The 25,570-nt window shown below is 35.9% G+C and overlaps 3 protein-coding genes across 8 annotated transcripts in view; all 3 read left to right on the plus strand.

Annotated features, from left to right (window-relative positions):
- Positions 1-2,158: 2,158 nt before the first annotated feature.
- Positions 2,159-14,823, plus strand: LOC123766855 (uro-adherence factor A). Of its 2 annotated transcripts, none has more exons than XM_045756269.2 (2): positions 2,159-2,284; positions 5,686-14,823. In XM_045756269.2, the coding sequence occupies exon 2, from the start codon at positions 6,209-6,211 to the stop codon at positions 11,537-11,539; it is 5,331 nt and encodes a 1,776-aa protein (XP_045612225.2). In that variant the 5' UTR covers positions 2,159-2,284; positions 5,686-6,208; the 3' UTR covers positions 11,540-14,823. The 2 variants fall into 2 exon arrangements, with proteins under 2 accessions (XP_045612225.2, XP_045612226.2); XM_045756270.2 differs by lacking the exon at positions 2,159-2,284 and adding an exon at positions 2,304-2,492.
- Positions 14,824-16,011: 1,188 nt separating this feature from the next.
- Positions 16,012-25,570, plus strand: part of YL-1 (Vacuolar protein sorting-associated protein YL-1) — a 28,892-nt gene continuing 19,333 nt past the window's right edge. The window contains exon 1 of one of the 5 annotated variants that reach the window (XM_069307519.1): positions 16,012-16,031. The gene's annotated coding sequence lies outside the window, so the exon portion shown is untranslated. Of the gene's footprint in view, positions 16,032-17,762; positions 17,861-18,529; positions 18,670-22,898; positions 23,492-25,570 lie in introns of those variants that run through there. The other 4 variants (XM_045756267.2, XM_045756268.2, XR_006773875.2 and 1 more) reach the window with 4 other exon arrangements.
- Positions 17,994-22,876, plus strand: LOC123766852 (uncharacterized). Its single transcript, XM_045756265.2, has one exon. The coding sequence runs from the start codon at positions 18,166-18,168 to the stop codon at positions 22,795-22,797; it is 4,632 nt and encodes a 1,543-aa protein (XP_045612221.1). The 5' UTR covers positions 17,994-18,165; the 3' UTR covers positions 22,798-22,876.

Below are 25,570 nucleotides of genomic sequence, written 5' to 3' on the forward strand. Positions count from 1 at the left end.
ACTCTGGCCCCAGACATCACTCGGTACCCTTACTCAAATCTCTGAATATGTTAGATATTAAGTCACTGCACATTCTCTCTTGTGTATTATACATATATAAAACGCTGAACTGTAATGCCAATCCTGACCTCAAAAGCTTCATTGAAGGTTGTAACAGAACCCATGAGCACCACACCAGGAATAAATACAGTTTTGATATTCCTAGAGTACGACTTAATCAAACTAGAAATGCTCTACAAATCAAGGGACCCAGAATGTGGAATGACCTTCCCAACCATGTTAAAGACTGTACCTCTCTCAACCAGTTTAAGATAAAAACTAAACACTACCTAATAAATTCCCTGTAACCCACCTCACTCCTTTATTGTCAACCCATGTCTGTTATTTTCTTTTATTATTATTATTTTTTTTTTTAATCAACACTGTTTGTCAACCTATTGTATTTGTGCTGCTTTTTCAGTCATGTTTCCCCTTTTTTTTTTATCTTTATTTGTATTTGTTTTCAACACTTTTTATTCTTTATGCTCAATTAGTATTAAGTTCTAGATATTAATGTTTTTCTTGCCCGAAACGCATTGCGTAATAGTGGCTTTAGGCATTGTATGTACTAGCTCTATCTATATATCAATCCATTAATGTAACATCACTTGTATGTATGTACCTTACCTGAATAAACATATTTATTTATTTATTTATTTATTATTATTACTTCCGAATTCCCTTTAAACACTGATCTACAAATTCCTTTGGCTTATGATAAGGTTTTATACCATTTATGATAAGTATTAGATAACTGGAGTTCCGCAATTACTTTTATTTATCAACTATTCAGGATATCATCATATAACGTCTGGTTAGGACGTACTGCTCTCGATTAATGAAGATTAAGCCACCCAAGAGGTGGCACGGGCATGAATAGCCCGTAAATACTGGTCTCGTAATATTATTCAGGGGGGGGGGTTGGAGGAACTATCAAGTGAAAGCGCCAGGCCATTACTACTATATAGCACTCGGAAGGGATCAGGATACGGATTTGGGATGGAACGGGGGAAAGGAATGGTGCCCAACCTCTTGGGTGGTCGGGGATTGAACCGGGACCTGTAGGAAAGGAGACCGTCGCTCTACTGTCCAGCCCAAGTGGTTAAGGGTAATATTATTAAAACAACAATTTATGCATATAATAACAGCATTTCACACTAAAAATACTTGGATATATTGAAATTTGGTAGTGAATTCCAATCTAGGAATAGCCTTTGACTAAACTGGTACTTTTAATCATTTTTATGTACTTATATATATAATAATGATGCCGGAATATTGGCTTCGAGCTGCCACCTCCCTTAGTACACGAAATATATATATATATATATATATATATATATATATATATATATATATATATATATATATATATATATATATATATATATTTATATCTACATTTGAGTGAGGTGGGAAGGGTGATGTGGCATTACATTTGAGTGAGGTGGGAAGGATGATGTGGCATTAGAGGATATTAATAGGGTATTAAAAGTATCAACACAAGACAGAACACGAAACAATGGATATTGAATAGAAGTGTTCTACAAACACTTCTATTCAATATCCATTGTTTCGTGTTCTGTCTTGTGTTGATACTTTTAATACCCTATTAATATCCTCTAATGCCACATCATCCTTCCCACCTCACTCAAATGTAATGCCACATCACCCTTCCCACCTCACTCAAATGTAGATATAAAATCAGGGAAACGCAAGTTCTAATCAGTTGATATATATTTATATATATATATATATATATATATATATATATATATATATATATATATATATATATATATATATATATATATATATATATATATATATATATATATATATATTTAGCTATATATATATAGATAATATATATATATATATATATATATATATATATATATATATATATATATATATATATATATATATATATATATATATATACATATATATATATATAATATGTGTGTGTGTGTATGTGCAGAAATAATATTAATAAAACAATTAACATCGTGTAGTGTACTCTATATATCAAAATATATTACTTTGAAACCCCATATCATTCACTAAAAAAAATTGGGCTACTCTTATTCCAAATTCGCTACTTTTAGCGCGTCAACTCGCTACTTTCAGCAATTTAGATCTGGCAACCATGAACAACAACAACTTGGTGCTGTAAACAGTTTAGTTGTAATGTTGTACGCCTTCTGTGCTGAGATTGAGATGTTATAGGGGGAATCAACATGTAAGGAAGGTGGCTGTTGATGTATGGTGTCTCGCAATTTTTTTTTGTTTATCAGTTGTTGATTTAGGGGCGACTACGATGGTAGAAGTGAATGTCTGCACCTACTTCAAGAGAGGAAGCGTGTATACGTAGATACTTTAGATAGGTATCGAGATCTCCCCAGTGTTGAACTACCAACCTTTCCCAAGATAAGAACATAAGAATAAAGGTAACTGCTGAAGGCCTATTGGCCCATACGAGGCAGCTCCTATTTATAAGCACCCCAATCCCACTCATATACATGTCCAAACTACGTTTGAAACAATCAAGGGACCCCACCTCCACTACGTTACGCAGTAATTGGTTCTACAAAATCAATACCCCTATTACCGAACCAGTATTTACCCAGGTCTTTCCTAAATCTAAACTTATCCAATTTTACCCATTGTTTTGTGTTCTGTCATGTGTTGATAAAGTACTTGTAATACCCTAATAATATCCCATTTGTTATGTCCATTCATCCACTTTCTCTACACCCCTAACAGGTCACCCCTAATTCTTTGCCTTTCAAGAGAATGTTTTTAAGCTTTATCAATCTTTCTTCATCTGACAGGTGTCTAATTTGGTGGACTAACTTTGTCGTCCTATGCTGGATGCCTTCTAGTGAATTTACTGGCATATCCATTTTATAGTACAGTGACCAAAATTGAACTGCATAATATGAATGGGGCCTAACCAGAACAAGATATAGCTGAAGAACAACACCAGGTGGCTTATTACTAACGCTTCAATTAATAAATCCTAGTGTCCTATTTGCCTTATTACGAACATTTAAGGATTGATTTTTTTGGTTTTAAATTCTTACTAATGATTACTCTCAGATCCCTTTTGCAATCTAACTTTGCAATCTCAACACCATCTAGCTCATAACTTGTAACTACTCAGTATCATCATTACCTAGCCTCAAAACCTTATATTTGTCAGCATTAGACTGCATCTGCCAATCTTTTGATCATTTCAAAACACTATTTAGATCGTCTTGAAGTGATAGTGAGTATTTTTCTGTTTATTTCCCTCCCAATTTTGGTATCATTTGCAAATTTGCAAGTATTGCAAATATAATAGACGTTAAGCTAATTGGCCGATAGTTTGATGCAAGTGACATCTCCTTTCTTAAAAATTGGTACCACATTTGCAACTTCCACAACTCTGGCACCCTGCCTGACTAATATTTTATTAAATATTGTAGACAATGGTTCGCAAAGCTCCTTTTTGCATCCTCAATGCAGCCCACAACAGTTGTCTGTTTCCCATGTACACATTTACTGCTAGGTGAATAGAACCATTAGGTGAAAGGAAATATGTCCAACCATTTCTGTCCCGCCTGGGAATTGAACCTGGAATCCTCGATTGGGAGTCGAGAATGAAGCTAACTGTACTATGGAACCCTATTGTATTGGCTCCTAGGCCTATTTTTTTTTGTTATATTTTTTTTTAGATGGGTGAGGTGTTGATTCTTATGGATACTGGTCCCTTCATATATAAGATGGTTGCTAATGGCTTTTTAACCCAACCCAGTGCAACATTATCTAACCTAACAACAGGGGCTGATCTCATTGAGATTTTTAAAATACTGTACTGAACAAATTGGAAGATATTAATCCAGACCACCTCTTTAAAAGTGTAATGTGTGCACAGTGCATACAAGGGGCAACAGTTTAATGCTTGTGATTAATTATGCCAATAATGACAACAAATTTATGTATTTATTTGTGTGTGTATTTATTTAAAGAAGGTAAATTGGGTTTGTGAGTACATAACATTGGCGTTCTTACATTTTTGCAAAGCCACTAACACACATAGGGTTTTGGGCAGAATTTAAATCTCAAAACATCAGCAATAAAGGCAATATAAGGACAACAAAACATTCATTATGCAGCACCCTCATCACAAGCAGAAGTTACCACGAGGCCACCAAGGCAAGATTTTATTAGGATCCTGTAGCACAAAAACCCAATAAAACTTTCTTGACACAACCAAGCGACCCTGGGTTCAATCTCCTGGCAAGGCCGAAAACAATTGGCTGGGTTTTCTTTCACGTAATGTCTCTGTTCACCTAGCAGTACACAGAGGTACCCCCCAGGGTACACAGGTACCTGAGGATCCTGAGGAGGGTCAGTATTTAGCCTAGTGGGCCTTTACTAAACCTAAATACTGGCTTCCTGTCCCTGACAACAGGAATTATAAACTGTACTCTGTAAAGTAATTATTTTGAGTTACTATTTGTGCAACATGTTGAAATTTACATGTGATTAATTAAATACTGAACCAAGGAGGCATCAGTTAGTTTTTTTTAAATGTTGTTCAATGTCAACAAATCTTTTTTGACTAGTTGTATATGAAAAGGGCTGCAATTGTTCCAAGCTTCAGTATTGCAGCCTACATTGAAAGGTAATTTTTTTTTTTCAACGAATTTTACACATTTTCAGTAAGAATCTACAACCACAAGTTTCAAATGAAATTATTTCTATGACACTCTTCTTTCACATTAGCATATAAATAAAGAATCTGATTCAGCAGATTTTCCAAAATATGGTTAGTTTTACTAATACAAATAGTCAAAGTTCCCCCCAAAAATTATGCAAATATATCATGTTTATTACTATTATAAAATCAATAAATGAACTTAGGAAAAAAAGCTTGAACCAGATTGTAAAAACATAAACTCTACTTATAAGGTGTAAGTTTTTATGTAAATTGAATAAAAAAATAAGTTATAAAAACGTTTATATTACTTGAAAATAAATAAGTAAAAAATAAAGTCTAAGGTGCTGCCTTCTGTGGCTGAGGTAGACATCAACCAATTTCCTCTAAAATTGGCACCCTTACAGATAGGCTTACGTGCAGTCAGGTGTATAAGTTTCATGCAAATCGTCCAATAAACAAATAAGAAAAAATGAAAAAAAAATCAATAATAATTTTTTTTTCATAATTTTTTGGGGATAAAACTAATTATTAAATATTTTTATTATATGCTATTGTGATAGCTGAGAGTCATGGACACGATTTCAGTTGACATATGTGTTTGATGTTAATTTTTTACCATTTTGGAAAATTTTTGACACAATTCAATATTCTTTTCTTCCTTCCTATTTATGCTACGATGCTGAGACTTGGACCAGATGAAATCCTTTTCATATACAACTAGTCAAAAAAGTTTGATTGAAATCGAACTAGTTTTCATTTATTTCATATTTCTGGCATATTTGGTTGGAATGCCCCCCTTACCAAGGCCGTTAATCCTGTTGTCAAATGTACCTGTGATTATTTGACTGTTATATTGTACTTGCAACTTGCCATTAATTAAGGCTAATGTGTTTAGATGTTGTTTTTTCTTGTCAACAACTTACTTTTTTTTCCAGAACTTCTTTGTTGTGGAAGATCCAACAGTCCAGAAGCTGTTGACCAGTACCCTGCCACAACTATGTTAGTGGAAGACACATGAATTCACACCATTTTGAAAGAAGCCCTTCACTGTTTTAATTTTTAAGACATGGACAATGAATTTTCATCACTTAATTACATCAAGCAAAGGCAGTTATTGATTCTTAGAACTAGTGGATTAATTAATCAAAAATATTTTGGATTTATGGGAAAATGATTTTGTCATTAAGCAGTTCTGAATGTGCATAAAAGTTCAGAGATTGTTGGTGAAAAGTGAGACAATTGAAATTGGCAGAAGTGGAGTACAGTATTTGGATCATAAAGGTCATTACAGAGAAAAGCTGGGTGTCATGAAATATTGAGTCTCGGATTCATCTAGATAGTTTATACAAAAAACTTTAAGTAATATATCTGATGTTTCAACAAGAAATGGTGATGAAGCCAAAGTAGAGAATTAACACTAATAAAGGATGTGGAAAGTCCATTAGCCAAGGTGTAGAAATGGAACAAGGAAAAAATATAGATCAAATTAGCAGAGAAGAAGGAAAAGAAGACATGGGACCAATAGGAGAAGAAAACAAATATACAAAGAATGGAAAGGAAAATAACAAAATTCAGAATGACGAGCCAGATGCAGTAGGAGCTAACGTTGATCATGGAAAGGAGAAGGATTTTAATGTCAAAGATAGAGAAAAAGAGGAACACGGAACAGCTGACCAAAAAGATAATAATGATCTTTTTGGTGGAGGGTCAAAAGAGAAATTGTTACATCAAGAAAAGGATAATATAATTATGCAGGTAGGGAAATGTCAGGAAAAACTTGATCAGAAGAGTGAAGAAGAAAAATTAGAGTGTGATAATCACTCTGGTAAAGAAAGTAAGGCAGACAGAAATCAAGAGGACAATATCACAGTACAGGCCACCATCACTGGTGAAGCAAAAGGCACTCATAAAGAATGTGAGGGAGCTACAGGAGAGGAAATGGTAGGGCATCAAAATGAGTGCCAAATGAATGTAGACCAGGGCATCAAGCATGAAAAGATTACAAAACCTCTACCTCAGCATGCAGAAGTGTTAGAGCAGGATAGAGAAGATGGGCTAAGAAGGAAGAAGGAAGATGCAAAGGAAAAACCTATGAACCAGGAGGGCATGCAGTGCAGTACAAAGAATATGACGGACTTGAATCATGAAGCAGGAGAGCAGGAAGATGGAGAAAACAAGATAAAGGTCCAAACAGACCTACAAGAGGAAAATGTACGGGAGAAGTCAAGGAATTGCAATCTAGAAATTATTGCAGAGAATCTGGAAAATGCAGAGATGAAGAGACAGAAAAGCATAGATGACATGGAAAGTCAAGGCAGTGTAATAGAACTGGAGAACCAAACATTTGTTTTAATGGAAGTGGAAAATGAACAAAATGAAAACAGTGTAGAGACTCTAAAAAGCACAGGACAAGATGTAGAGGACCAGGAAGAATTGGGAGAGAAAATGGAGCATCAGGAACAGGAGAATTTAGAAGTCCAACCTTTCACAAATTTGGAGCAAATGTACATAGAAGAAGGAACAGAGAAAAACAAAAATGTGGAACAAAACATGGAAAGCCAGAATGATCCTTGGAATAAACAATGCATGAAAAAAGAGTTAGAGCTGAAAAAAGATATAGCCAAAGGCTTAAAATGTACACAGGAGGGTGCTCTAGAATGTAAACATGTATTTATGTATAGCAAAGATGCAGAACAGGATGTAGATAACAAGGGGAAACAAAAGGTAAAGTACACCAAAAGTGGTTTGGAGAAGTGTATTGATGAAGAAAGTGAAGTTGAAACAAACCAAGAACAATATAGCCAACTGGACAAACATTTACATGCAGATTCTGACCTGACGGAAAGCCAAGAGGATACTCAGCACCCTTGTGATGAGGGTAAGAAGTCCCCAGTTCTTGGTAGAAGGTGTGTTAAAATATTCTTTACCTCCAACAAAGAAGGATATAAAGGATCAGATAGTCTTAATGGGAAAAAGAGTGAACTTGCTAATGTCAAAATTGGAGAGGGTTCTGTCAGTAGAGAAATGAGTCAGAATAATACAGATAGTATAGAAGGGAGATCTGTTGCAATATGTCTAGAGGATAAGAATTTGGTGGAGTCCACTAGCAAAGATGATACAAAGCTTTGTGGTCCCATTGTTCGTCAGTTCAAGTACCAACCTGGTCATGGTACAGAAGAAAGTATAGGATATCAATATCCAAAACATGAAAGTGAGACCCATGCAGTTGTTAACACTGCAAACATTAAGACAAAGAATATCATTGTTACTTCTTCAGAAAGACAAAGTTCCAATAAGGGGTCTTCTGCATGTCCATTGCATGGAAATCCTCCCAGAGTCTCTCAAGACAAAATTGGGACAAGTGAGAAAATTGTCGAATGCATAGATTTGCTTAGTGATGATGATGAAGAAGACAATAATGCTACCTTGAAAAGTGCCACTGGATCAAAGCCACTACAATGTATGCCTGAAACAATTGTTCCCAAAGTTTGTGGAAAGTGCCAGGGCATTTGGAATAACAATGTTTTAAGTGCAATTTTCTTGGGCACAGAGTCTGTTACTGTCAACTCAAAGATAACTTATGGAGCCATCATATGTATCAACAATTGGGCTGATTCACACTATTTAAGTGGAAAGGAAACTGCTGTGAGGAGCTTACTTGACCGGGCAGATCTAGGAAAAAATATTGGATCTTTAAAAATAAGTGAAGTTAATCATTGGCTTGGGAGCCTCATGAAAGCTGGCAAGGTAAAATGCTGTGATGTTTTTGAAGCTTTTTATAAGCCAGAAGCCAATTATAAATTGGTAGCATCCTTGCCAGATACGGATGTAATTACAAATGAAGCTACAGAAAATACAAGAATGGTTACTCCTGTAGATAACAGAACAAATGCATCCAATGTCCAGATGAGAGATAATGATATTGCAGCAGTGAGTAAAAACCAACAAAAAAAGAAGCTTAGTCAGTCTCCAAAGAACATCTCATCATCATTAAAGGATCCTTCACCATCAGGTTCAGGGCATATTGTTGTGTCACACAATGACTCAGATTCAACTTCAGAGAAAATCCGACTGTCTGGGGCTTGGGATACACCCATGTTTGATGGGACTGCAATATTGGTTGACAAAGAACAAAAAGATTTAGCATTATGCTCAGACACACAAAAGATGGCTAGTTCTGGAAATGCTGAAGAAAGTGCTTCAAAAAATGGGAAAGTAATGAATAATGAGAAATCTGAAACAAATCAAATTGTTCAATCTGTTTCTGATATAGGAAAATCATCTTGTTCAAAGCTGTCTGCACAATCTTCTAACTCTAAGACAATGCCCGTGCTCACTTCTGAGGATGAAGCTTTACCGATTTCTAAAAAGGTTGTGTCATCAGATTCTAAAAAAAGAATATCAGATGTATTAACAGCAGATTCTCCAACTGCTTTAAGAAATAATAAATCACCAGGCTCGAAGAAGATGAAGTCAACTGTTTCAAAGAACACTTCTCCAGCTGTGTATGACAAAACCACTTTGTCTTCTACAGAGAAAACTGTAGCTTCTACTTCAGAGTCTAATGAGACATCATCTAGCATGACTTCTAGTGACTTAGACACTGGTACTAAAGATGTAGTTGCTCAAGAAATCTTGGATGTATCTGCAGCATCATCTACATTACATCCCGTCTCTACAGTCAGAACAAATCTTGCTTTATCGCCTAGTATAAGTACTCCTAATTCCTTTAGTCAAGAATTGAATTCAACTTCAGGTGAGCAGAAAAGTTCCACACCAAAAGTCAGACCTAAAGTCTTGAGGTCTAAGAAGAGGCAAAATGTGGAAGTCTCAGCTAGAAAAGGAAGCTCTTTACTTTCATCTCCACATCCACTACCTTCACAGGATGCTACGGTTACATCTTCAGATATGTCTTCACAGCAGAGTAAATGTGATCCCACAGTTTCAAAATCAGTTGTAGACACCTTAACAAGGAAGAGCTTAAGAGCATCTTATAAGAAGGTAGCTAACACAGAAGCAGACACTCTCACTTCTCAGACAATTCCGATAGTCAGTTCTACTCAAGAAGCGAGTTCAGGCAAAACTTCACCAGTTCAATCAGAACATGAGTCAGAACATGAGCCAATATTCAATAAAGAACAGCCATGTTCACAGGAGCAACAGGAAATAAGTAATACTTGTTCAATACAAAATTCTTTCAAGACATCTGTTCACCATGCTGATGAAAACTCAATATCTTCAGATTCTGATGCTGGTGGGGATGAGGATAATGTTTCTTTTAGTAGTGAAGACAATTCTAATTCCACTTTATGTTCAGTTCTAGGTTTGAATGTCAGCACTTTAGATACATACAGTTCTAGCACAGATATGAAAACTATGACCAATGGAGTTATGTCTAAAAATCCTTCAAAGAAATACAAGTTCAGCTTTTCTCATTATGCTATGCTTAAGGAGAGATCAGCTTTGAGTGGGTTAGCCAGGGAAGCCTTTGATCTCATGCCATTTGAGTCGGACAACTGCTGCCCACTAACCCATAGTACTGTAGGCCGGGTACGCTTTTTGACAAACAGGGAGCTGTTAACACTGCAGAGCATTTGCATATTACATCCTGAGAACCCAGATGTTGAATTGTTTTTCCGGATTTTGGTCCAGATACTTTTGACAAGAAACAGGGTTTTGTTGGTACCGAATAGTCTCACTCTTCTCCTTATAGCGGAGAATTTACGACGAGAATTTAATCGAGCTAAAAGTAAAGGAACACATGCAGCGTTTCTGTCTCAAGACTGGGATATCAGTAATGTTTACACAGCAGAAGACTTGTGGCTTTCCAAGCTTGAACACATTAATGAACCTACAATACGTAATGTCCTTTCTGTGTTTTGTTTGTGGAAAAATCTTGACAAACACATTCCTAATATATCATTGCCTGAAGCCTTGCAAGATCTGTGTAAAAATATTAATCTTGCTGCTACTGACAAAACAAAATTGTGCATAAAATTATATGCAAGATTTTGCAGATATTTGTATGAAGAGAAAAACAGCACTTTGGCAGAATTCTTTCTTAACCAGCCATTCACGGGTGGCAACACTCCCACATCAAGAAACGTATTAATTAACACCATGGTCTCTAGACTGTCTTCTGATGTATTGAGCTTATCATCGGCTGGCAGTTTGGAAATTGAAGAAAAAGAGGTCCAAAGTGCATTACAAAAATGTTTAACATCTGAAAAGGCAGTTCTTAGCTCTTATAATGCCCGAAAAGAGGAAGAGCTTCGTCTTAATGTTGCCATGTTTAAAGAGAAGTTTGACAGATACAAAGAGGTAAATAATCTGCTGGTAAAAAGAATACAAGTTGTTGAAAAGGAAAAACAAGAGCTTCTCTCCAAGATTGTTCACTCCAAGTCAAAAAAACTAGTCAAGGAATTCAGTCAAACTCTGACAGCAATCCACCAATCACTTGCCAAGCGAAAAAGAGACAGTTGCATGGATACAGAAAAGAGCAGAAAGGCATTGAAACAGGATAACTCCACAGGCATTCATTCCTCTGTTGAAAGCTGTTCCAGGTTTAGTAATGCAGCTGTTAACATAGATTTAGGAGAAGATGTTCCCCAGGTAATTAGGGAAGGCATCTATGAACTTCTGGCAAACGAAGTGGATGTGAAACAGGTGCGGGCAGTGATCCACACTATCATGGACAAAGTGGTTGGTGAAGAGGCTGTCAGGTTACCTAGTGATTCATGGATTAGAAATTTTGCTCGTCTTAATGGTTTTATAATGAAATCAAAATGAAACTTATACTGTATAATGCTTCTTTTATTAAGAAGTTGTGAAATACTCTAAATATTTATACACTAGTAGTTGCTGAATATACGGTACTACTGTAGACAGTTAAAATATAGCATACAGTATAGTCAAGATGATACTGCATACACTAGTAAACAAAAATATTTTACTTGGATTTTATAGAGTTCAAATTTGTATTGATATGCAACTGTATATTATTAATAACAGTTTCATACTAAAATATTACAAAGACAAATAATACCTCATTGTTATATATTGCAGTGTAACTTTGACTTGCATATATGTAAATATTGAACTTGAATTTTGGTCATGGTAATGAGAATTCGAGTACAGCTTACTGTACATTTATATGAGAGGAAGTGGGAGGTCACAGAAATATTGTATACAATAAGTGCAATCTGAGAGCAATATTTGATATACTGTAGTTTGAGAGAAAGCGGTGATTTGTATGTATAATATTGTACCTGTACTGTCCAACACATTTAAAGTGTTAGTGCCGCATTAAAACAACAAAATGGTTTGATACGACTTTATATTTTTAATTCTGCTGGTTATTTCTTCCCAGGGCCTTGAAAGTAACAAAAATAGAAAATTATTCCTGATGTTATGAGTAAAATTAAAAAAATAATCTCAATTTACAGCTCACAAGCATTTGCAATTATGCAGTTTGTTAATACATTTCTATTAGAAGAGTATCAATAATTGACTTTAAACCATTCTCATGTGAGAATTTAAAAAAAAAAAATCATGTGGTCATTCACGTTATTTTGTAATTACAAAAAGATACATTATGACATCAGAGCGGTTTGGATGTGTGGCAGAGGTTGCTAACTCATCATCCATCATCTTAAATATGGCTGTCAGCCTTGATCTGTTTTTTGTTGAATCAGTACAGGGTAAAATAAGAAGAGAATGAGACACAATAATGTGGCTGAGAATAACCCAACCCACAAATATGAAAATAAAGGAAAATAACAACATTCCAGTCCATCCTGGACCTTTATCAAGTCATGAAATTGTCGGAAAATTGTGTTATTTTCCCTTCTGTTGTGTGGGTTGGGTTACAAATAAAATAATTATTATTTACAGTACATTTCAGCCCCTGACTGGAATGATTAGGAAAGGTTTTACTTGCAACTTTCCTTGAGAACCTGGGTGAATTAATCAAAGATATTAGGAGATGATGAATTTTAGTACATGTATAATCTCAAATGTGTAATTGACTAAGCTAAGGACAGGTCAAGTGAATTCAATCTCACAACCTTGACAAGATGAAACTGAGGGGATATGACCACTGCATTTAAGAGAGTGAGGGGAATATATAAGAATAGCCCATTTAATCTGAGAGATGCCTGGGTAAAAAGGCATTGATGAAAGCTAGCTACGCAATCAAGTCAGAGAGCTGTAATGAAATTCTCTTAACCTGTATGACAAGTCAGCAAGTGGATTGCATTGAAATAGGTTGTTGAAGTCACATCTTTCCACAACTTCAAGAAAAAATATGACAACTTAAATGCCGAAAAATGTAATGAGCCCACCTTGTATAAAAGGGTAAGAGGCATGGCATATAGAGCTAGACTCGCTTCACTATAGTCATTGATAGTTTAGCACTATTACTTCAACTACTGTACCAATATACTGTATTTGCAGCCACATTTTATGCTACTGTATATAGAACTAAAGTGGCTGTGTAAATGGGATTATGCTTCTAACTTTAAGTTGTTAGTAGTTTCAGAAAGTTAATGCATACAAATTTAACATACTGTACATTATATTCTTTATTTTTTTGCTTTGTATTTTTTATGTACATTTGGGCAGGTTTGCACAATTAGTCTTCGAAAGTACAGTACAATGTAATCCTTCTCGAAAGGATAGTTTCATGCTGGACCCCCTCTGATGCAAAAGAACTCCCATTACATCTGACCTTTCTTTGACTCTGCCTTTCTTCATTAATTATTGCACTTTTTACTGGAAAAAAAATAAAGCATGTATTTTTTGCATATTTTGACACAAATAACTAACCAAAAAGGTTTTTCAATTAATAACATGAATATGTAACAAATTACAGTATTATTTTTCACTTACCTATACAATAAACAAAAAACAGTTGCCTGGTCACCCTTATGTGGCCAAGTGACAGCATTTGTACCAATGGAAATCATTAATTTGCTGCTTCCCGACTTTTGATCAAGCTGGTTCCTTTTGGGCAGGGAATACACAGTATTATGTTACACCATACAGTTTTTATTTCAGTAATATTCATGTTTTTCTCTTATGCTTTCAGATAGTTTATTCCCTTAAAATACTATTTTGCATCAGTTTTATAATCATTTTTCTCCATGTCATTTGCCCTTCTCTTCCTTATTTCTATGGTTTGCATAAGACTCATAAACCTGGTGTTCATCTTCATCCTATCATTTCTTTAAGAAGCTCTATCAGCTATCCTATTTGCTGCCTGGCTTGCCAAAACTCTACCTCCTTATCTTGGTGCTTTTTCTCCTGCCCACCTCCGTCAGTCTCAGGACTCCTCCAGTCACTCTCATAGAAAGACTGTGTCTGCAGCTGCAGTCATGTTAGGATTCTAAAATCATCCTACTGATTGGTCTTCTAAAATAATCTTTTCTGCCTCTACTCTTCACAGACACCTTCTTGTCGAATTGGCTCTGATACACAACATACCCAACATGACCCTTAGTGCTGGCTTTGTTGCTGTTGATGTGTCCCTTTCACAGTACATACAGTACTTAAATGCTCTAACTTAATTAACAAAAATGACCCGACTTAACCCTACCCCACCTTTTTTTTATTCTCTTATTCTTACCTTATCCCATTCTTAATTCATCCCATTGAAAATACAACTTGGTAATGGTCCAGGACGGTAGTTTTTACATCATCTGATGTGTAGTTTGGTCATCATATCTTCAGCCACATTATTGTGACTCATCATCTGCATTTCATATAGCAGTTCAGTGGACATCTACCCTTAATGTTAGTAAATATGTATTGCACATGTATATAAATACAGGTTCAGTACAGTACTGTATATTGAAATTCACATTTCAAAATATTAGTGTCTGCATAATTTTTCTTGCTCATTATTTTTCTTTTGCTTCTTTAGTATGTACACTACAGTATTAAATATAATGTACTAATTAACAAGTTCAATTACTGTATGTTATGTTTTAAGAATAATCTTTTCAACCAGTATACTGTATTTGACAAATAAATTGACCTACTGTACAGCACTGTATAAAATTTTGCAGTATTAATACTTTTATTAAAACCTAGACATATATTTTTTATTCTAAATTAAAAGGTTCATCTTTAGAATGGTATGGTATTATAAAAAATGACAAGGTATAGGTCCAAATGTTAAAAAATTAAATTAGAGTTTTCTGTATTGAGATTGTTATCTGCAGGGAGCCGGTTTAGATATTATCATTGATTATAAATATAATTATCATCAATGACAAATTTATAATCATCATGAAAGGATGAACCACCTTCATCCAGAATTTACTATTTTCATGGGGTGGGGAGGCAACCCAGAAGAGAATAGGAGAGTAATGTAGGAAAAAATTCTAAAAATACTCATAAAATGATGTCCAATCATTATACTGTATTACTGTATTTTCACTAACCAGCTACATGTAGGGATCAGTACCAGCATATGCTAGAAGGCAGAATTAACAGATAAAGTGACGTTACTATCATTCACAACATCACAGAATTGTATTATCAAGTGATTGTCAATACCAGTAAAGCCTGCAAGTTTAAGTAGTTTATTGGAAAAATGAAATACTATACATTTCAAAAGGATAGAGTAGCTTAGGCTATTTCTATCCTCGTCTATTTAAGGTCTCAAATCCATACAGTACACAAATATTAATCATTTTTGACATTTCACATTCCAATAGTAATCACATGGTATACTGTGAGGTCTCTTATTGATTATGCTGCCCCTGACATTTCTTGTTTTGGTAAAGGTAGACTAAACAAGTTGGAGAAGGTACAAAATGAAGCCATGAGAATAATCTTGGGATGCCCAAGAAATACTATGACTGTGATGATGTGATTGAACTTACTGTGTACAGTATTGGGAAATAGAATTTCAGAGATAAAAGAAGCTTTGGTGATTAAATTAATGAGAGGCGAGGGAGCTAATGAATTAATCCTCTCATTTCAAAAGTTGGGAAGAAATTAATAATGCATGTGAAAGCATAATAAGATCTTTATGTTCTAATGTTACGTCCTTCAAAGCATTATGTCTTTCAAGAATGTATTACATTGCCAAAGAAACAACACCAACATGGAAGGATTGCATCATAGATGCAGTAATTTTTACTCTCTTATGTTCTCAGACTCTTAACTCTGCTGCTGTCTGAGTATTCACTGAGAAGCAATAGCCCCTTGAACAGACTCCAAACATTTTAACGCTGCTTCTTGCTCAACACTTGTGCACCCACTACAGTCAAAGGTAATTCTATTTTGAACTATGTCTTCAACTTCTATTTTTGTAAACCATTTTTCCCCGAGCTTCAACATTTTCCACCACATTGGGTTGAACACTACCATCACTAGTGGATAGTTCATTTTTCTGAGACTCTTCCATCCTCTTTCTTCCCCCTCAGTTTCATTCCCCACTTTATTCCTCATTTCATTCCTCATTTCATTCCTCACTATACTTCCCACTACACCCCGTCTGTTTATCATAGCTAATTTTTCTAGAGCTTCAATCCTCTTGTGCAACTTTTTGAGGTACGTATTCGAAGATCTATGTACCAACCTCAAAAACCAGCCATAGTTTTATGGCTGGTTTGTATGCAAGGGATTCGTGCATTACTTGGGAGATGCACGTGGCTTCTGATACACTCTTATCTACTGGGAGCAATGACCAGAATTTGGCTTTGTAAAGCGAGGGGGAGCTTGGAGATCAGAGATCAACCCAAAACAAACAAAACAAAACAAAATATAACCACCAGAAAACATATGCAAACTCAAACAAAACAACCGGTTTGATTTTTCCTTCCATCCTCTCTCTGTCACACATATCTTGCCTGTCTTAGCCTTCATTACTCCTCTTAATTCCCATTCTTGTGGTTAAGATACAGTACATTATATGCTATGCTGTGGATTCCCCCCCCCCCCAAACTCACTCACTCACACACACACACACACACACACACACACACACACACACACACACTCACACACACAGAGTATGTGTGTGAGTATGCAGCCCCAGCATGGAGTCCATATCTAGTCAAGGATAAGACTAAGCAGGAAAAGGTTCAAAGGTTTGCCACCAGACTAGTACCCGAGCTGAGAGGTATGAGCTACGAGGAGAGACTACGGGAATTAAACCTCACTTCGCTGGAAGACAGAAGAGTTAGGGGGGACATGATCACCACATTCAAGATTCTGAAGGGAATTGATAGGGTAGATAAAGACAGGCTATTTAACACAAGGGGAACACGCACAAGGGGACACAGGTGGAAACTGAGTGCCCAAATGAGCCACAGAGATATTAGAAAGAACTTTTTTAGTGTCAGAGTGGTTGACAAATGGAATGCATTAGGGGGTGATGTGGTGGAGGCTGACTCCATACACAGTTTCAAATGTAGATATGACAGAGCCCGATAGGCTCAGGAATCTGTACACCTGTTGATTGACGGTTGAGAGGCGGGACCAAAAAGCCAGAGCTCAACCCCCGCAAACACAACTAGGTGAGTACACACTCACATCCCGAGAGAGAGAGAGAGAGAGTGAGAGAGAGAATGAATGAATGAATGAATGAATGAATGAATGAATGAATGAGAATTCTGTTGTTTATATCATATTATAGGGACGAATTCTGTGGCATGATTGTCAGTTCATAGATCCCGCCATTACGTGTAGCAACTTGTTTCTGTACCAATGTGTGCAGCAATCGTAAGAAAAGGCATTGGGAATTTAACATTTACAGGTTAATTTCTTGTATGGGATTTCATTGATAGCTAAGATAGTTGTATTAGGTAATAAAGTGGGCAACAAATGCCAAGCGTCCTCTACATCAAACTTAACTACAGGGAGCTATCGTAAATGCATGCGTTTTTTTATTCTCGAAAATGTAGATAATAAATACTTGGTGAAAAGATGCTTTGCGACATATTTCTAAGTTTGATAAACCTTAAATAATAGGAAATATGCTAGTGATGGTTTGCCTGTCAATGCTTTTCATACCTGAGTTTGTTTTGGTTGCATATAATAATCTTTCCCAATTATTGCGTGATCGTACTACAGATATTCATCACAGTTGATTGTAAGGTGAGTATTCTCTCTCCTGAATATCTAAGGATAAATTATAATACCTTGTGAATAACCTCGGTTGTGTAAAAGGTTGGCAAAAGGGTGTGTTTTCGTGGTAGAGGTTTTCATTGGCGGAATGGCATTTTTTCCTCGCCTGCTTTTCATGCCTAATTTGTTTACGTTTGGTGGGAGAGAAGGAGCGGGGAGTGCGACGCATATTTCTAGCAAAATACTTACAGTTCCCTCTAATGCACTTTTTTATCAGGCTGAAGCGTGAAACGAGAAAGATATGAGGGTTGTGGTGTGTTTGTGAAGGCATTAGGATGAATACCTTCGTGTGCATTGACAAAACTGAAGAGCCAAATCAGTTTGGTTATGAGGAGGAAAGTGAGGAGGACCCGCTTGATATAGGCAACCCTCCACCCTCCGCCAGCAGTCCCAGTATAGAAGAGTTAATCAAAAAGGAAAATGAGGAGCTAGATGAAGCTTCCCTCGATGGGAATACTCCAATCATTGTGGATGATGTGCCAGTCTACTTGTCCCAGCTTGAAGATGGATCATCCATATACATACGACAGTATCCTCCAACAGTTGAAGAAATGTTCTCAAGTCGTAGGGAGTCGAGTCCCAGCTTTGATGGATTCTCTGTTGCCAGTGGCAGTACTTTCGAGGGATTTTCAGAATGTAGTTGGAGTAGCAGTGATTCTTTTGAAGGATTTCCAGATGTAAAGTTGGAGGATTTCAGCGTTGTTGGCAAGGATACAGGGTTAACATTTGGGAGTGCAGCATCCACGATTTCTGGTAGAGGAAGTAAATTTTCAAAACAGGTAGGAATTAATTATAATGATAAAGATAGGGCATCAATAACACCTAAACGTCGGAATTCTTGTAAAATAATGGGTTCTAAGAGGCAGCTTAATCAAAGTGAATCCAAAAAAGGTAAATCTGTAAATCGGGTGTCCCCTAGGAAAATGACAAGAAGTGGCACAAGAGCTGTAGAGGAAGAAGCTAAAAGACCATTCATAGAGCCAGTAACTCCCATTGACAAACATGATGCTATAGGGGAGCTATGTAGTGAAGTCGGCTGCTCTATTAGTTTCTTGGAGAGTATGAAAGTCACAAATATACCTATCAATAATGGGATGGTTTATGAACTTGATGAGTTTGCTAAGAGTATTTCTTGGAAGCGGGTTGATGTTGTGAAGTGGATTCAACGATTAAGTGGTGTTAATGATGTTGAACCTACAATTGAGGATTTGGATAAAATACACATGGTTCTGAAGCGAAGGAATGCTCTTAAAGTAACACTATCTGGTAAAAAAATTGCAAAAGTGAAATTAAGAGCCTTTGATTTAATGGAATTTGTTTTACCGTCATTATTAGAAAAAGAGGATGGAAATGAATTAGTTTCTGTTAAAGAGGAGGATATCAATTCTGATGATGACCTACTATATGACAGTCCTTATAGTTCATCAGAAGAGTTAAAAAAAAGTAGTTTGCTTAAGAAACGCAAGTTAGCAGAGCTTCAGAAAAATGAAAGTTATAAGGACTTAAAGGTGAAGAAAGGACATACACGTGGAAAGGAACCAACAAGTAGAGAGAGAATCATGAGTGAGGTAATGTCTAACGTTAAAAAGGAGCATGAGAGAATGGTTTATGATGCTGTTAACAACAGTAAGAAAGAGGCAAGTAAAGTAAACCAGAAGAATGCCAAAAAGAAAAATGAATTCAGTGATAATCAGAATAACCGGAAGAGGTACACCAGTGCAAAGGAGCGCATGAATGAAATGCTTGTAGATGGTAGCCACAAAAATTTCCCTAAGGGTATTAACAGGAATTTTGAGATGACCAGTTCTGATGATGCTTGTATCATGGTGAAAAAAGAAAGCGAATGCCATTGTAATGTTGCAGTGCATACCAGTCAGAATGAAGAAACAGAAATTGATGTAAAGGAAGAAAAATTGTTTGAAACATCAACTATAAATTCAGAAGTATCAACTGTACCAATTGAAGCAAAATCTATTCCTGGAACAATTGGGTTTAGTAAAAGTGGTAGACTTAGAAAACTCAGTGCAAAAGGAATTCAGTCTATTGAGATTAAAAGTCTTTTTATGCCAAGTAGTGCCCCATCAATTCGACCATTAAATGTAACTGATAAAAGGAAAATGACTAAGAAAATAACCTTTGGTGGGCTCAGTTTCACAGATGATTCTTCAAAAGCTATTAGTCAGTATACAAGAGGTTCAGATGTAACGACGTGCAACAGATACAAAGGTTTTCTAGAAATTGATAATTCAGTCGTTTCTTTTACTTTTAAGAATGGTCATTTGGTTCCCAAGTTTAAGGAAGTTAACTATTATCTTGGAGACTACTGTTGTGAGGCAGGAGTAACTGTTGAAGATATAAACTCAGAAGGTCAAAAGGATATTGAAATGACAGTTGGTATGGTAAAAGAACTCCATGATTTTTATGTGTCTCGGGGTGCTACCAAAACATCCTTGGCACTCAAGTTATTCCAAATGGCTGGGGTACCAATATTAGATTATACACATGTTTTGACTGCTGTATTAACAATAAATAAAGCAGCCAAGACAAATTTAGAAGATTTTAGTAGATTACAAAGCGAGTTTAGGCTTCCTAAAAGACAGGTTTCATATCAAGATGGATTGTTCCAAAGCCAGGGTCATCACTGTCCCAAGAAAAGAAAAATTGCAGTAAATTCAATCTTGAAGATAAATGAAAAGAACAAGAAAAGGCTGTTACACAGGCAGGGCAAAATAAACAAATTAAAAAATGTGACTTACAAAAGGCTAAAGGGTATTAATGCTCGCCCAAAGAAAATACTCTCTCGTAAACCACGAGAGAATTCATCTGCTATTGGTAATGAACTCTTAAAGACAAGAGGAAAGGAAGGCTCAATCACACGAGGAGACATTGTTTTTTTGTATACTCAGTGGTTAAAAAACAAACTGGCAGTGGGTAGTAATGTGTTTGTTACTGATCTTTTGAAAGATGTACAGAAGTTGATGGCCGAGAGGAAGGTGCAGTCAATTCGCATTCCAGCTGGCACTCTGATGTCTTCTTCTGTCAGACTTCATGATGAGTATACACAAATGCTTACTGTTAGCAAAGAGGATGCTATTATGTACTTGGAAGAAGATTGGCTGGAAGACATCCAGTATTTGGTCTCTCTCTCGGGACCTTCTCGTCGAAGCACAATAGAAGGCGATATTACTGAACATATCACAAAGAAAATAGATGCTAGCAACTCTACTCAGCCAGAAAATACAAACATCAGTGATTCTGAGGGCAGTGTAAAAAGTTTGGTTATTGATGATTCTGTGATTTCTGATGATTCAAGTACAGACGAGAAACCTGAAATAGAAACCAAGAAAGACTCTGAATGTGAACAGAGCAAATATGATTCTACTGAAAAATCATCCACTGAGACTTCTCAAACATGTGAGAATGGTAATGGTACATTAGGCAAAGTGGAAGGACAGACAAGCTGTGTTATGGAGAGTGTTGGGAAAAGGTCGAGTGCAATTAAGAGAAGTATTAGGCTATCTCTAGAAGAATATGATTTTGAAGATGTTGAAGAGCAGTTAGAGGTAAAATCAGAAAAGCAAACAAGCAGTCAACGAACTGAATTAAGTAAAAACATGATTAGTGATGCTCATGAGCAGAAAATAGAAAATTTTGAAGTTGAAAAAATTATTGAATACCAAGAAGTAGACAACAAGGACAGTGGCAATAAATTTAGGTACCTAGTCAGGTGGTTGGGTTTTGGACCAGAAGAGGATAGCTGGGTAGATGAAAAAGACCTGCAGTGCCCTGAAATGTTAGAAAAATACTGGAAAACTGTGAGAAGAAAGAATCAAGGCAGATTGTCAAGAAAGATAAAATCTTCATCTGCTTCTCCTCGAGCTCTTGACCGAAGTAAGTCATTTGAAGCAGCGGAAGGAAATGAATCTAGAGTTGGAGGACCAGATAAAGAGAATGAAGGCAACATTATCGAGGCTATGATACAGCACACAACCCAAGAAAATTGTTCCAACCCAAAACTTTCAGAACAGTCAGAAGGATCTGTCACACGGCGTGAATTACTGGATGTGTATGACACTTGGCGACAAGAAAACCAGAGCGTCTTGATGGCTGGTGGTTCTAACACTGTTAATCTTGAGACTCTGGTGAGCCGTGCTAAAGACTTAATGAAATCAAAACAAATAAAACATTTCCATCCTGAATCTCTTCTAAATGCCTGTTTTATGATGACAATGATGAGAACAACATTGAAAACTGAAAAAACCTTAAATAGATTTCTGGACAGCAACTGCACCGAGGTTCTTGAAGCAAGTCATAAGCAGTACCTCATAACAGAGCAAAAGCATAGTAGGCCCAATAGAGAAGTGCCTGGCAAGAAACACTATGCTAACAAAAAGATAACACTCTCAGTCCTTCAGAATGATTTAAAGAAGATGCACGAAGAATTTTTAGCAGCTGTTGAGTTAAGATCATCAAATTGCAAAGTTCTTAGAGTTTTGGAGGAAGAATTTTATTGTTTAGAGACTATATTAAAGGATTCTGAAGCTGATAACTCTAATGTAGCAGTTCTGTTGCAGGAAAAACTGGAGACATTGAAAGAAGACTTACGGAGTTTAGAAAATATGAATGGCGAAGGGTCAAACATGGCTGTATGTAATATAAGGAAAAACACGTCTGAAAAAGTTACAGAAAACTTTAAATGTCCCATAACCTTTACTGAGCCTAATTCTGATCAACTTTGTGAAAATGTTTTGCAAGCTGGCCTAGAGCTCATTAAATGTGGAATTCCTAGTCATAAAGTTGATGGTTTGATTGAGCTAGTTATTAACAAGATTGGTGGACGTAGACTAATGGTTCGGTCAGCTGGAGCTCGAAGCATTGCCGAAGAAATTAGTTTGGTGAACAAGTGATTGTGGTCTTATATATTAAAATACTGTATGTTATTACATTGCAAATGATTTTATATAAAAATAAAAGTATATTAATTTAGATACTGTAATTGTAAGGATCTTTTATTCTAAAATGCACATTTAGTTGAGAAGTACAACTGTATATACTATAGCCTAGTGTACTTTGACAGGATTGAGAGTACAATAATACATTATCTGCAATACTAGTACCAATAGATATAAAAACAAATCCAGCAAGTGCTGTTTGAGAATACTATACCTTTTTATCTTCAATTTTCTTATGAAGAAAGAAGACGGCGGCAATGTGTGTTGATGAAATTCTGTTTGACTTTTAAACAAAGCTCACTGTGGGAACTCATATATATACTAGTAATGGCATTTATAGCTCCATCAAGTATCACATTATTCAGAATTATTTTATATACCAGCTTTAAAAATATGAAAATGTAGTACAGTATTGTGTACATTTTGCTCAGCCGAGGGAATAACTTTGGAAACCTTGGTATCTGTTGCTCTCACTAAGTATACAAGTACAAAATAGTTTTAAGTGAAGAAGAGGAGGCCACAGGAAACAACAATAGATGTACACACTGAAAGATACAAATATTCTTAAAGAACACAAGAATGCTTCGTGCTGCATGTCCACCATAAAAGTGAAGAGGATTAAAAGCACATAGCAGTATATTTGACAAAGGTTGGTATATAATATATATATATATATATATATATATATATATATATATATATATATATATATATATATATATATATATATATATATATAATGTTGAAATGGTTCTTTTTCTAAAGTAAAATGTTTCCGAGCTATCCCACTTGCTTCCTAGGCCTAGGGTACAGTCGATAGTTTCCAAGCACCTAATATGAGTTATTGGAATTAAAAGCAAGCCTTTGTTGAAGCTCAAATGGCATGTATAGCAAGGGAAAGACATTTATATATATATACATATATATATATATATATATATATATATATATATATATATATATATATATATATATATATATATATATATATATATATATATGAAATGACACCATAATTCATGTCTGTGATGCAATCATTTCAGTACACCTTTTATATATTAATCAAAATACATAGTTGAACTGATGTGTGATACGTTGCAGGTGTTTGGCTTCCCAGGTTCCGGTATCTAGCTAGTAGTCATACAGTATCATTAATGTCTTGAGCAAGGTCCATTGGTAGCTTCTTTCCATTATACAGCACACATGTTGCACAAGGCTCTATAGTCTTGAGCCAAAACAAGTACAGTACCGTACCTTTTCAAAATATCTTGTACCTCTTAAAACAAAAATTAATATTGTTCCAGAAGGCAAGTTTATTGGGAAATATAACTCATCCTGTAAATGAACATTCTGCCAAAACAGCATGTACAACATTCCCTAATTGGAAGAAAACCCACTGGGTTCTTGTTCATGTTACTTCTACTGTACCTCAGGCACAACCGAGTCTCTCTTCACTATCTTAAGTGATTGACTTGCAAATAAGGAATTACCATTAACAGTCCTCAAGTTTGCATTATCTTGAATTTACAAAGGAAGGGAATATTTTAAGGATGATAATATCTAGATATGGCATAGTATTTTCCTAACTCAATGTGGGATATATGATACTATAGTACAGTATATATTACGGGCTATTCATGCCCGTGCCACTTTTTGGGCGGTTTAATCTTTATCAATCGGTCAATTTACAGTATATATTTCTAATGTCTCTTAGGTAGCCAGTCTGTCAAGTAGTGAAAATTTGCCATTATTCAGTGCTTGCATCATTAAAAACATGTAAAATGGCAGCTGCCTTACCCCAACCTCAGCAAATTTTTGCTACTCAATTTAGCATTTAACAAATATTTCATAGGTGGTCAAATAGGGATGAATACATGACCAAGATGCACCCACTGAATCATTTGGTTTATGACCACAAAAGAAAAATCCACACACAATTTCTTTTAGCTATTAAATGCTATTTAATACCAAATGCAAGAGAATAGCACAAACTTTGAAAACAAAATATGCAATATGGATACTGTGTTTTGCTGCCGGGAAGTGCTGGTTTACGGAGACACCGCGGTAAATTTGACACATTATTCCAGTTCACCGAGAATTTGTCTTTTGGCCAGTTCTTTCCTGCCTGCCTAAGGTTCTGGCTCTCTGCAGTCCTATATCTCTTGTACATAGCTTGCGACAATTTAATAATAATAATTCATTGTGCCGGGGGACAGGAAACCAGAGTGTATTCATACACGATAGACTTATATCGAGATCCCCACCCTCCCTAAGGTCGAATTACTGACCCCACCCAAGATGCCACCCCACAACAAGATGACTAACTCCTGAGTACCTACATACTGCTATGTGAACAGAGGTATTAGGTAAAAGAAAATGTGCCCAACCATTTCTGTCCCGCCCGGGATTCGAACCCGGAATTCTCGAACAAACCCGTCTGTACTACCAGGACCCTGAAAATTTACAAACCATTAACTCATAACAACCTTATTGCAAAAAAATCAATCATAGAAATGTGTGTGTGAGATTGGGATGAGTTGAAGGAGGTATTCTTTCTGGCTTTGGCTGCTTCTATTTGGGTGACCTACGATTATGTTGCCAACAGATGGCAGTACTGTACACTGTACTTACCTATATTGTATATACTCCTGCGTGCCCGTTTAAAAGGTCAGAGGGCTTGATTGAACATTACAGTACATGATTTGGCAACATTTTATCGAGGCACATA

Source organism: Procambarus clarkii, chromosome 60 (assembly GCF_040958095.1).
Source record: "Procambarus clarkii isolate CNS0578487 chromosome 60, FALCON_Pclarkii_2.0, whole genome shotgun sequence".
Lineage (NCBI taxonomy): Eukaryota > Metazoa > Arthropoda > Malacostraca > Decapoda > Cambaridae > Procambarus > Procambarus clarkii.

Excerpts from the sequence above, each read along its gene's own strand:
- LOC123766855 (XM_045756269.2), top strand. The coding sequence starts at position 6,209 with ATGGAACAAGGAAAAAATATAGATCAAATTAGCAGAGAAGAAGGAAAA.
- LOC123766852 (XM_045756265.2), top strand. The coding sequence starts at position 18,166 with ATGAATACCTTCGTGTGCATTGACAAAACTGAAGAGCCAAATCAGTTT.